The sequence below is a fragment of the Octodon degus genome, unplaced genomic scaffold, assembly GCF_000260255.1.
Source record: "Octodon degus isolate 3935 unplaced genomic scaffold, OctDeg1.0 scaffold00250, whole genome shotgun sequence".
Taxonomy (NCBI): domain Eukaryota; kingdom Metazoa; phylum Chordata; class Mammalia; order Rodentia; family Octodontidae; genus Octodon; species Octodon degus.
The window spans coordinates 1,024,552-1,037,228 of NW_004524826.1; the positions used below are offsets into that span (position 1 = coordinate 1,024,552).

General features: G+C 45.9%; 1 protein-coding gene across 1 annotated transcript in view; it reads right to left on the reverse strand.

Moving 5' to 3' along the window:
- Window positions 1–11,100, reverse strand: part of Cd247 (CD247 molecule) — a 71,520-nt gene extending 60,420 nt beyond the window's left edge. The window contains exon 1 of the mRNA XM_023706294.1: window positions 10,906–11,100. Coding sequence (XP_023562062.1) covers window positions 10,906–10,963 — 58 coding nt within the window. The 5' untranslated portion in view covers window positions 10,964–11,100. The remainder of the gene's footprint in view (window positions 1–10,905) is intronic.
- Window positions 11,101–12,677: the final 1,577 nt, after the last annotated feature.

Consider the following 12,677-nt stretch of genomic DNA (forward strand, 5'->3'; position numbering starts at 1 on the left):
TAACTCAAAATGAACCATGTTTTAATAGGAATGCTTTTCTGATTGTTTGAAATAAATGCTTATTTGTATAATACACTAAAAAGAATTTAGAGCTAGAAACTAATGTGTTTTCCAAACCAGTGAAATCAAGAAATCGCTATGAAGGTCAAAAACCTGCTCCCTAAATCTTCCCCTCAGTCTTCTCTCTTTGTTCCCTTCGGACCACGAGCATTTGGGGCTGACAATCCAGTCCTCACCTACATCTAGCTCCCTCTCTGACACAAGGCTACAAAAACTCTGAAAATTAGAGGCCCCCCCATGACCCATACCCCAAGAGCTAGTCCCTGATGCGTTGCTCTGCTGAAATGTTGAGAGTCCGCTTTATAACAGCTTCTCTCATGGCACCACGAATGGGAATATTTAACAATACAGCGTTTGCACGGGGCAGGTGAGAGCTGGCCAAGATTTTAAAAGGGATTTCACAGGCTTGGTCAGCGGGGAGATGGATGGGTGAGCGGTGGTAGATATAATTATTTGACTTTTTGGGCTGTTCTTTTGAAGCTTCTATGCTTAATAGAAAGAAAAAGAATCGTCCTCTTTGCCAACCTTTTGTAGCTCAATCTTTATTGTTCCCATCGAAGCCCAAAGAAAACGGACAAGAATCATTTTGTCCAGAAAGCATTTGTGTATTTTATATAGGTCGGGGCTTTGAAGCGTTGGTAGTTAAGTGGGAGAAAAGACAAAGATTTTTCTCTACTCTGAGAAATCAAAGGAAGATTTTCTGAAGCTCCATAGTCTAACTCAAAACAGACCTGGGTGGTATTCCCTCAAATACACACTTCCTTTGCTATTAAACTCAGCATGGAAATTAGCTCAGGCCCACAAAATGATGAAAATTAGATCAGACCACAAAGAACGGAGTCTGAAGGCCAATTCAGACTTATTTTTGAAAAAACTGTGACCATGATTTCTAGGACCAGAGACGTTTTCCTTAACTTGAAGGCTCTCGGTCACTCAATGTCCACCTTGAAACCATGGGCCTGGTCAACAGGCTGCTTAGGTCCACCATCCAGAGGAGGAGGGGCTGTTTGTTTGACTTGGAACATAGGAGAGTTATATAGCGAATATTTACTCACTGATAAATGGCGTGATCAGCGCCATTAAGTACATCTGTTTTTATCAACTAATTTGATGACTAAAGTAGGTCACCGGGAGCCATTTTGGTAGATTGCTTGCAAGAAAGAAAAGCATCAGATGTATTTTGATGGCTTTAGCCACAGCATATAGGATGGCCACTGTGGGAAGAACTGTGAGACTTTAAGGAGCTGTCACAATTTTCTGCTGACGGGAAAGCACTCCTGAAAGTGCATGAGAAGACCTCACACTAGGGAAATATTGGTGTTGGGTTTTTAACCCTGAGTTCCGAGAACAACAATTTTCCACCTTCTTTTGTTAGTTTAATGCACATAACGGTGTCAGCGTTGTGTCTGGGAGATCCCCACCCATCTGGACTTAGGGTGAACAGGGCTTCCACAGGTGAAGGAAGAGAGCATTGTAAGTCTGGGGGACTTGGAGAGAAGAAGGTGCAAAGAAGGAAGAAGGCTAGCTACCTCAGGAAGAGAAGAGTTCCGAGAAATCCACATACCTATGAAGAATCCACTCCCCGTCTCTCTGGATGCTAGATATTTGAATTTAGACAGATTTCTTGCTTTCCTTCCCCAGAGTCCCTGGAATGTGCTCAGAGGGCTTAGATCCGCAACTCACCTACCCTGCCTGTCAGCTCTCAGTTCAAGCAACACTTCCTTCTGCAGACCTGTCCTGCTGCCACCAAAGCCCTCTTTAACCATGCACATAGGGCCACTCGCCGTGCACACCCAATCAGTCCTGCAGACCTCAGCTTCACCCATCCACATACAGGCGCGCACTAAGGGCGCCACACACGAACACCTCCCACGTTATCAACACTTTCACCCGTGGCCCAGGCCCCTGCACCACCAAAGCAGGAGGGTCAACAGGAACATTTGCCAGCACCCACACTGAGCTCTAACCCACGGGCCTCATGCTCACCCAGCATAGTGCCCGTCCCCCTGCTGCAGGCCGTTCCCTAGTCTGTGTCCTATAGCCACAGCTTACAATCTCCACTTCCCACCTCCAGTCTTTCTTTTCTATTTTGTTTTTTTACTTTGTGTATTACCTTTTCAGTACTGGGTATGGAACCCAGGGCTTTTGCACTGAGCCATACCCTTCACTCATTGTTTATTGCTATTTATTTTGAGACAGGGTCTTACTAAGGTCATTAAATTACCTAGGCTGGGCTGGAACTCACAGTCCTTATGCCTCAGTCTCTCCGCGCATTGGGATTACAAGCGTGTGCCACCATACCTAACTCATCCATCTGATCTGTCTACTCTTTCCCTGTAAAACCTCTTTTCTCCAACTCTACCATTGCTCCCAACCCAGATGGTGAATGAGCGGCTCCAAATGAGCCTGTCACTCACTGCATATCTTAGAGCAAGCCCAATTTTCAAAGGTGAAGAGCTGCTGAAAAATACAAGCACACTCAGATAATTTTTTCACCTCTACAACAAAATTGAGGAGTAAGGTTTTATTTATTGGTGTCCATATACATCTGCGGCCCAGCTGTCCTCCACACTCCCACGGTCTGGCCAAGGCCACAGCGCCGACAGCCCGGAGCCCTAGCAAAGTCTGCAGAAGCATCTGCACACCTGCCTCCAGCCAGCTCCCCTCCCAGCTGGGTCTGGGATGGCCACTCGGCGAGTGGCCACACTGTACATCTGGTTCTTCAGTGCTTTGTGCATTTTGATTCAAGCTTCAGCCTTATTGTTGTATTCAGCTTTGCGTCGCCAACAAAGGTTTGCACTCCCTGAGCCCAGCCTAGGCAGACGCAGATGGACCCAAGTCTAAAATGTGACATTAATAACTTCAAATGGATAGACACTTGTCACTCAAAAGACAATTCTCTGTCTCCTTGAAGATTTAGTAAAAACCCTAAATCTCAAGTCAGAGTCTATACATAACAATGTAACCTTATTCTTAAAATCTCATGCCCACAAAACCTTCCACACTGGATGAAGAAGCGTTCCCCCCAACAGATTAATTGCAGGTGGGTGTTTGGGGGCGCTGCTTCTCAGGTATGATTTATTTATTTATTTATTTATTGGCAGAACGGGGGATTGAACTCAGGTCCTTGCGCTTGCCAGGGAAGCACTTATTCCACTGAGCCATCTCCCCAGCCCCTCAGGTATGATTTAATTGAGTTGTTCACTTACACCAATGCATAAGGCAAAGTGGAGGTGTTCACCTGCACACACAGGAATGGGATGAGCTGCAAACAGAACTCCATCCCTATCTGGGAAAGAGCAAAAGCAGGTAGATTTATCATGAATAAGCCAGAAAATATGGTTTTATCAGATTTGGGAAAAATGCAAGTTCAGAGCTGCAATAATACATCAGAGAACAACAGGTCTATATTAATAACTCAGTATGTCAGACTCGGAAGAAACATGTATAGTATTTAAAGATACTTAACATCAAAATAATTATTCCTTCCTTTCAAATGAAGAAGAAAATAGGAAGAAGTGCTTCCAAAGAGGAAAACCCGAAAAGTCTGCCTTAGAATTCAATCGTGGGGTGCAGGGCAGTGAGGACCACGAGGAAGCGCAGGTAGAGCCACTGCAGACCGCATTCAAGGGCCCAGTCCAGACTGTGAATGGTTAAGAGCAAACTAAAAGATCGACAATAGGAAGCAGAGACATGGGTCTTCTGAAAATGAGAAGGGAACAGGAGATAGAAGGCGAAGGACGGGGACATAAGGACAATTGGGATGTGTCACACACATGGACTGACTCCCCACGACGGATGTTGTCACTATGTACTGCAAATGTATACTAATAAAAATACAATTTAAGAAAACTTTTTAAAGAAACACCTGGGCCAGCAATCAGAAAGTGCATTTTGGCCTGGCCTTCATCTTGAGCAAACTCCCAAATTCTGTGAGCGATTTTCCTCCTTTTAATGCGCATCCTTCTGCTTTCTTTGGTGCTTGCCATGGAAGGGCCGTGACATCAGCCGTGTGAGAGGCTCTGCGGATGTCCAGGGTGGGGGCTCTAAGAAGGCAGGGCAGGCTGCAGGGCAGGCTACTGGGCGGGCGTCTGCTGGCCCTGCTCTGGCGCCTTCTGCTTACTTCTTCCCCTTGAGCCTGACAGCTGGGTGCTGAGCAGCGTAAACCATAGCCACAGGTAGAGCGGACTGTGGAAACCCCTGACGGCTGGGCCACCGGCCACCGTGCTTTGGCCGCTGTAGGTGGGCCGGGCTTTCTCGCCAGCAAAGTCCTGCGTGACCTCGGATACATCTGCACTCTCTATTCGGCGAAAGAGACAAGCCAGAAAGTGTCGAGTTGCAACCTTGGAGCTTTCACAGCTGATCCTGAGACTAGAAAGTGGAGACAATGCAATCGGTCAGCAGTGCAGAAATCTTCTTTTCAAGCCTTTAGCAGCAGCAGGGAAGAAAGAAGTTCACCGTCCAAGTTTTGAGAGCTGAGCCGGTGCGGTGGGGTGGGCGAGGGCTAGCTAATCATATGGTCTCTAAAGCTTTTCATTTCAAGATCGCAGTAATTGATTTTGCAGCTCAAAACACATGTTCAAACTTCCCATCATTTCTCACTTTACAAATGAGAAAACTAAAGCCCAGAGAGAAAATTCTGTCCAAGTGTGCACCCCGGCTTAATCACAGAGGGGGAAAAAGACAGCGAGCGAGTCCCGTGCGCCTGCTGGGCTGTACTGGGAAAATGGTATCTTTCTGTTCTGAAGGTTGGGAAACTGAGGCACCTGTGATCATGACTACGGCTTCCCCAGCACCCTTTAGTGCATGGATGCTTCTGAGTAGCGTTTCCAGCCCGCCAGGCCCTGCAGAGGCAGGCACCCCTGCCGACATCTCAGAAAGGAAGAGCAGGCCCTGGGGTGGGCGCCGTCGCTGCCGCAGGAAGGCCGCGCCCTCCTCGCTCGCTCTCTGTCTGCAGAGGGTCGCTGAGACCTAGAAAATCACTTTCTTCCACAGGACTACTTCCACAGGACTATTTTCAACAAAGGACTAAAGGATTCTGTGAAATGCTCTTCTCTTGAGCCAGTTTTTAAATTGTCAGTTCTTGATTTGCCCAAGGAATTAACAAAGGCTACTTAAGTAGAGATTTTTTTTTTTTTTTTTGTAGTGTTAGCTTCAACAACAAACATTAGAAATATTCTGCATATCCAACAGTAAGGAAATCGTGAAGAAAATGTGTTGTCTATACTCTGTGGAACTTGATATAGTAATTAAAATAATCATGACATCCAAGTGTAAAATAGAATAAAATATTAAGAAAAATGTGAAAAACTTTATGATAAAAATTATATAAATATATATATGCACAAGTTTTAGAAAAAATTGGAATAGAATATAAGGAAGTGAAAATTAAAAGTTATTGGGATGGCTTGTCATGGATTTAAAATTTTTTCATTTCCTTCAGTGATGGTGTGATTTTTTAATTAAAATACTTAGTTAAGAAGAAAGGTGATAGCTACCTGCAACTTTTATTTAATAACTTAGATCAAACTGGGCTATAATGGTTACATGTTCTGCTAATTATCAATACTTTATTTCCATATTTCTGAGGCAATTGGATGGTTGACTCGAGCTACAACTCAGTCTTCTCCTCCTTTGTACCATTTATTAGTTTATTGGTTAATAATCTTCAGTGGTGTGCCCCTTGTTTATTTTTTGCTACTGCATTATTAAAGCCAAATTAGAAGAAAACTGAGCATTTTTGTTTATTTTTGAAATATGTTAGTTTACTCACATGAAATGATCTTTCTTATAGGTCCCAAAATAAACAGCAGGATTTCACACAGTCAACCAAGAAAATTTTTAGTAATGGCTGCATTTTTTTTTTTTTTTTTTTTTTTTTATGGTACTAAGAATCGAACTCATTTATGCTACCAGGCAGGTGCTGTGCCGCTGAGCTGTCTCCTGAGCTCTGGATTGTATTTTAAACTACTTCAAAATAAAAGTGTAGGGGGCCTGGCCCTAGCTCAGTTCTTTAAGTGGCTGCTTCCACAAAGCTGTCAGCCTCAGCTTGTTCTAGTTCGATCCCCACAACCCTCCAGCCAGCCAAAAGTGCCCTGAAGGCATTCGAGGAGAAAAAAAAAAATAAAAATAAAAGTGTATTACACTTTAACTCATTCTATGTATTCAAAGTCCCTCGTCAACTTTGGCAGTTTAACTCCTGTGTTCTGTTTTTAAAGTGTGTTGCTTCCCAGTAGTACCAATCCAACAGACCCCCAAATCTACCAACAAAGTTAACTTACATAGAAACACCCATTATCGTTATCCTTTCTTTTTTTACTTCAGAGATTATTTCTGATCTGATTTCCTCTATATGTTTCTGCAGTTGATTCTTTACTTCAGATGATATTAATTCAGAGATTTCTTTTTCTTTTTATTTCAGAGGTTATTTCTGACCTGCGTTCTCTCTACCTTTCTGCAGTTGTTTCTTTACTTCAGATGCTATTATTTCAGAGATTTCAGCTGTGTGATTCCCAATTTCTTCTGTGCTAGTGTCTTTTGCACTTGTTCCGGATGGGCTCGGGGCCTAAGATTACATTTTGCTCCTTCTCTTTGTCGTTTTGTATAAACACCCAGACTTCTTTCAGTCACCCACACTGTAATTCATCCGAGAAACACTGTTGATATTTCTTGTGTGTTAGTACCTGTTCCAGGTACGGCACATGGGCTTTTGAGAGCAAGACAGGAACCTCTTTTTCCTCAGGAAACTAGGACTTGTTTCGGGGGCTGGGAACCGTGGTTAGGAGAATACAGTGACTAATATGATCATTTTATTTCAGCTAACAGGTCAAATGTCTGGTTTGATTTTTTTTTTTTTTTTAATGGTTTATAGATTAAACCTAGGGCCTCAGCCCTTTTTTCTTTTTTTATTTTGAGACAGAGTCTCCCTAAGTCGTTACACTCCCTAGGCTGGACTTGACTTATCTTCCTGCTTCGGCCTCAGAGTGCTGGGATTCCAGGCATGTGCCACTACATCTGGCCTGATTTAACTTTTTAAAAAAACCAGATTGACCGAGTGTTCAAATTGATCACATTTATCTTCACTTCAATGTTAATAAGAACTATCTTGGGCCAAACAGAATCAAGAACCTTATTTTGAAGTACTTTTGGCATTCATTTAACCAAAAAGCTGATCCAGAACTATAAAGACTCAGGAAAAAAAGATTCTCAGAGAGTGTGGCTAACATCTGTACCCCCACATGGTTTCCTCTGGTGCCTGGACGCTTCTGGATGTGGGTTGACTCTTTTTTAAGTAAGGTGACTTTTGAAAGTAAAAGCATATATTGAATATAAATTAAATCTGATTTTTTTAAAAGAACAAAAGCAAAACTCTAAATAATTTTCCAACAGACAGCAGTGGCTCAATACCTAAGCTGGACTGTCCCGGGACTGTTCTGCGACCTGTTTTGTGGCAGCAGACATGATTTCTAGGCCGCTGAGTCTGAGAGGGAAAGAGGCAATAAAATCAAGCAGCCCATTTGGAAACCAAGAGCCAGCCTGCTGGAGGTTAAAACTAACCGTCCGGTGAGAGTCACAATGCCTCACACTGGGTCACTTAGAGGTTTCCCGAGCCCACCACCTAGCAGTTTTATAAAGACTGGGGACTGGGGACGTTTGTACTTTGAACCCCAGTGGTTGTGCGCCCCAGCCAGCTACTTGGATCAGGGTGACCACCATGACTGGTGATGGCCCTACAAACGTTTCTAATTTTCTCCCCTTCACTATGTACCCACTATTTATGGCATTTTTCAGACACACTTTCATGTTGGAGAAATACTTGCCTACACTCTGTTTAAAAAAAAAACAAAAAAAAAACATTAAAATGGTGGCTACAACGCTGAGGTATGACCATGCCAGCTGCGACCCTCCTTGGCCCTGGTGTCCACTGCCGTGCATGTGGCTGTGTCTCTGAGCTGGCAGGGGTGTGCTGGGGACTCAGGAGAGGATGCACTGTGTGTGTACAGGTGGAGAAAACACCCTGGTGCTCTGCAACACAACTGGGGCAAACAGGGAGTCCCGGCCCAGGGTGTCGAAGCCCCGTGCCCAGTGTTTTTCGGGAGCTCAGTCCAGCATGCAATCATAATAATAAGCAACACAACTCCCACTTATTGGCCATATATGTAGCAGGCACATGATGGTCAATTCTCATTTTCATATTTCTTTAAGGAAGATACTGTAGTGACACGGGGGTTAAAACTGTCGGCGCCCCAACTTCTTTGACAATACCCTTACTTCTGCCCAGCACAACCTGCACGGCCCATGAGGGGATGCACTGAGGGAAGACTGAAACAGCACATGTTAAAAGTAAATACCCAAACATTCTTCCTCCCCTGAGCTAAGGTTACAGCTTTCCCAAACATACACATGTGCTTATCTAAGGCCTAAGAGCCTTTTGTGAACCCTGAGGGAGGCCTTCCCAGTTTGCAACTTTAGTTACAATATAGGTGGTCCGCAAAACTTAACAAGGACCAGGATGCCCTGGAAAATGCATTGCTACAGCAGCTACACTGGCCGACTGTGCTGACCCTCTCTTAGAAATCCGCAGTCTCTCCTGACAGAGAACTCAGCCATCTAAGTAAGTGCCTATCTTTCCTGTGATCGCTGTCTGTGTCTTGAGCCTCCCAGGCACGGTCTGGCACAGCCGGTTTTACTCATCTAGCTTTAGAGGTAAGAAAGCTGAGGCCTCAAGGGGATGAGTGCATTGCCCAGGGGCTGCAGAGCCCAGGAGTCTGTGCTTGGCCTGTCTGCACTATGCCCAGCTGCTTCCTAAAAAGCCGATTTGCTCACAGCCTGAAGTTTCTCACCCAAGAAAGGCAAAGCCATGCTGGGCAATGGGGCATTTTTGCCATAATGGACAGAGAGTCAGAGGCATGGAGGAGCTGAGGGTCCACAGGCACATGTGCACCCTGCCACCCTGCATGCTGTGTGAGCCCTTCCGGCCTCTCTGGAAAGGGTCTCGGCAGACTCTCTTGGACAGCTGAGGCCATCACTGTCTTTAATCCCCAAAAAATGCAAATAGAAAGATCCAAGAGTAAGTCAGTGCTTTTGAGGGGAGTCGGGGGGAGTTACTTAATTGAGCAAGAACTCAGGAGAGACCCTGACTGTGCCCTGTGGGTAGCCACACGTCCAGGGGACAAAAGAGAGGGCTGCGCCCAGGCCCCTGGTGCACCATGGTCCTCAGTGTCCCAGGCCCCTTGAGGGCTCCACTTGCCTCCTCTTCATTTCTGGGCCAGAAAACTTTGAACAACTTTTCCCTATCTGCCCTCTCTAAAAATAGCTACAAGCTCACTCTCCACAGAACCAGAGCAAATGGTGCAAAGAAAGTGAACCACCCAGTGTGCCTAAGGTTCCATCTTCACTTCAGCTCTTGTGTGAAAATGGGGCATGAGCTTCCCCTCCTCCTCTGGGTGGTTTGTTTGCCACACTTGGCAGCCATCATCCTTCACTTGGCCTCTGCCCCAAAGCCTGTCACAAATGGACTGGTGAGGAGACAGCCGGGGTTAGCACCACATCATCTCCCTCCTGCGGCCTCCCAACCTGGAGCCAGGGTCCAGAGCTGCAGCCCTCCGCTGTTTACTTGAAATCATGGAGTTCCCAGCTATTCAGGTCTTCTTTGTCCCCTGCACACAAGAATGGGCCACTCTGTGCCCTCACCACAACCTCATGTGACTCATCCACACCAGGGTCTTTCTGAGAAGAGACTGTGATCTTACAGAAAAACCCACAGTTAGTTGTCCCTGCAGCCCTGTCTTGCTAGCCCAGGGCTGTGCCATGCTCCCTAGAAGGACACAGGTGCCAGTAGTCTCTCCTGCCCTCCCAGCACTAAATCAAACTTTCGCAATGCCAGGAGCCGTACAGTGAGGGAGGACGCTGGTAGTGATGACCTCCCCCTGTCCTGTTTCTTTAGGTCCAAATGCACCCTGTTCTTGTACAGATGGCATCATGCTGGTCTCCTGAGTGGTCCACTTGTCTCTTTGTTTTCCTCCCCACCATCTGGGCCAGAAAGCACAGCAGCGACAACATGTGGGAAAGCCAGCCACTGCGGCCTGCAAGGTGTAGGAGAGCAGCCAGTTTCTCATGGCGGTGACTCGACAAGGTACCTCCTCATCTCCAGGCCTCTGGTAATCAGGGGTGGCGGCAGTTGAGTCACCCAGCCCAGAATGGGTGTGTCATTGTGAAGCCATGACAGGCCGAAGCCCAGACAGGACGCTCCAGGCCAGGACCTGGTGAGTGCCCTGTGGGAGGCCGCAAGCTCCATGCTTCCTATACCTGTCCCTGACTCAGTATCTGCACTCCACTGGGTCCCAGGCCTGCCAAGGTGGCTCAGGATAGAGATGGTCACAGGCCATTACCCTGCCTGGCTGACCAGTGAGAGGTTCTTTGGGGAGCGGAGTGTCATGCCAGCAGTGGGGAGCAGGGCACCGACGGACAGGGTGACAGGAAGAACGAACACTGTCGCAGTGTGAGTGTAGGCCTCCTGACATGTTCTGATCCTGCTGGGTTTCTCTCCCTTTCTCTACACTGGCCTGCCTTACTTTCTCTCCTGTTCTCTTTCCTGCTTCTTCCCTTCTTCTCTTATCACTGGAAAATCTCACTTCAGTCAGCTATGGGTTTTTTTTCAAACAGCTGGCTCTGAAGCGAAGCCTGAAGCCTTGCTTCTCTGTCACGGACACCGTCTGCTCAGAGGCCCCTTGGCTTGGGGAGGACAAGATTCAGAGGAGACACCAGCTCCTCCCCCGCTGTCTCCGATCCCCAGCACACACACAGAGCCCTGGGAAGGCCTCTGCCTTCCAGCCCCGGCCCTACCTGAGAGCGCGAGCTGTGCCTGCAGGATGGCCGCGACAGCAAGTGTCTTCTTCTTCATCCTGACCCCGTCCAGGACAGCACCAGGCCGGGTGAAGGCCGCTGTGGCGGGATGACAGATGGAGGCAGGCTCTGAAGGATGAGTCTCTGCTGGCTGCTCTGCCGCTGCCTCCTCAGGAAGTGGAGGCCTGCGGGCCTTTGAGAAAGCACCTGCCACCCGGGCAAGAAACTCGAACTCCCCCTTTCGTTTCACAGGCAGGAAGCTCAGGAGGTTTGAGGGTTTGGGGTATGAGCGTGCGCAACAGTCTGACTGACCAACTTTTGCCTTATTTCCCCTTGGACAGCACCAACAGGGGCATTGTTTTATGTTTATTTTTTTCCTAATTCTTGTGTAATTTTTGTCTAATTCTTATCTTGATTGGTGAAGTCAGTCCCAAGGTGAATGTGAGTTCCCAATGCATGTAAGAACACTTGCCCTTTTCCTAGACCTTCCAATATTTTATGTCAGTTGGTAAGATGAAGAGTCTGGGGCTTTGGGTCAGGCTGGGTGTAGCAACAGATGCCTCCTCCTGCCACCTCCTTGCTGTGTGGCCTTGTGACAGGCACTCAGCACCTCTACAAGTCCTTACCCGCACAGCAGAGTTGGAGCAGCTCTGGGTCTGAAGGTCAGAACTTGGCCTCAGTGTAGACCTCAGGATACTATGAAGTACTGCAGCTCATGTAGTGTTTCAAATATTTTTGTTTGTTTTCAACATTGAAGTAAGTTAAGTAATAAGGAAAATAAACTGTAAAACTAAATGTAATTAAAATTAGTAAGATCTATAGGAAACAAATCTTAAAGCACTAAAAAACACAGAAGGGACTTGGGTGAACAGAAACACATATCTTTCTTTGATAGGAAGCTCCCTCTTAAGAATTACCACTTTTTTTCTAAATGAATTAATCTATCTGTCTAAATACCAATAGTTTTAAAATAAAATAAGCTGATCCCAAAGTTTAAATGAAAAAATTAATATACTAGAATGGTCAGAACACAAAAAGTACATCAACCAAAGACAAAATAGATAAACTGAACATCATCAAAATTTAAAATATTTGTACATCAAGGAAGTGAAGATACAGTAACACCTCAATGCACACGTTTCTGTTTGCAAACAATTCAGTTTGCAAGCCAAAGCATTGGGAAAAATTTTGCTTCTGTTCACAAACTCCACATCAGGTGACAAACATGACCCTAGTTATCCTCCCCACACAAACACAGACATCTTCCTCCAAACTGTAAAACAAAATAATTCATAAAGCAAGGTACTATTCACTATACAACTCATGGAATGAAAGAAAATAGTTGCAAATTTTATACAGAGAGAGCCCTTCCCCGTTCTCATGGTAGCCCAAGAACTTTATATCTGTAATCCCTGGAAAAGTTATTGGAATCCTAGTGAGTTAATTCCAAACCACCACTTCTAGTGCAACCCATGACAAGAATACAGACACAGAGGCATATGTGTAGTTATGGGGAGCCAAGGAGCTCTAGGTTCAGCCATGATGGTGACTAGCTAGAACAAAGACCTCGACTCAGGGCTGAATCTGGATTTTTTTAACTCATGAAGAAAGGAGTGGCTTGAGGATGAGTGACCATGATGAGAATGGCGGGAAGTAGGTGAGTGTCATGAGCTGGGCTAGATAGTAAGCCTGAGATCACCTGTGCAATATGCAGAGTAAAGGACAGGCAGAATGTGATCTGTATACCACAGCTGAGATAGTAACTAATGTTT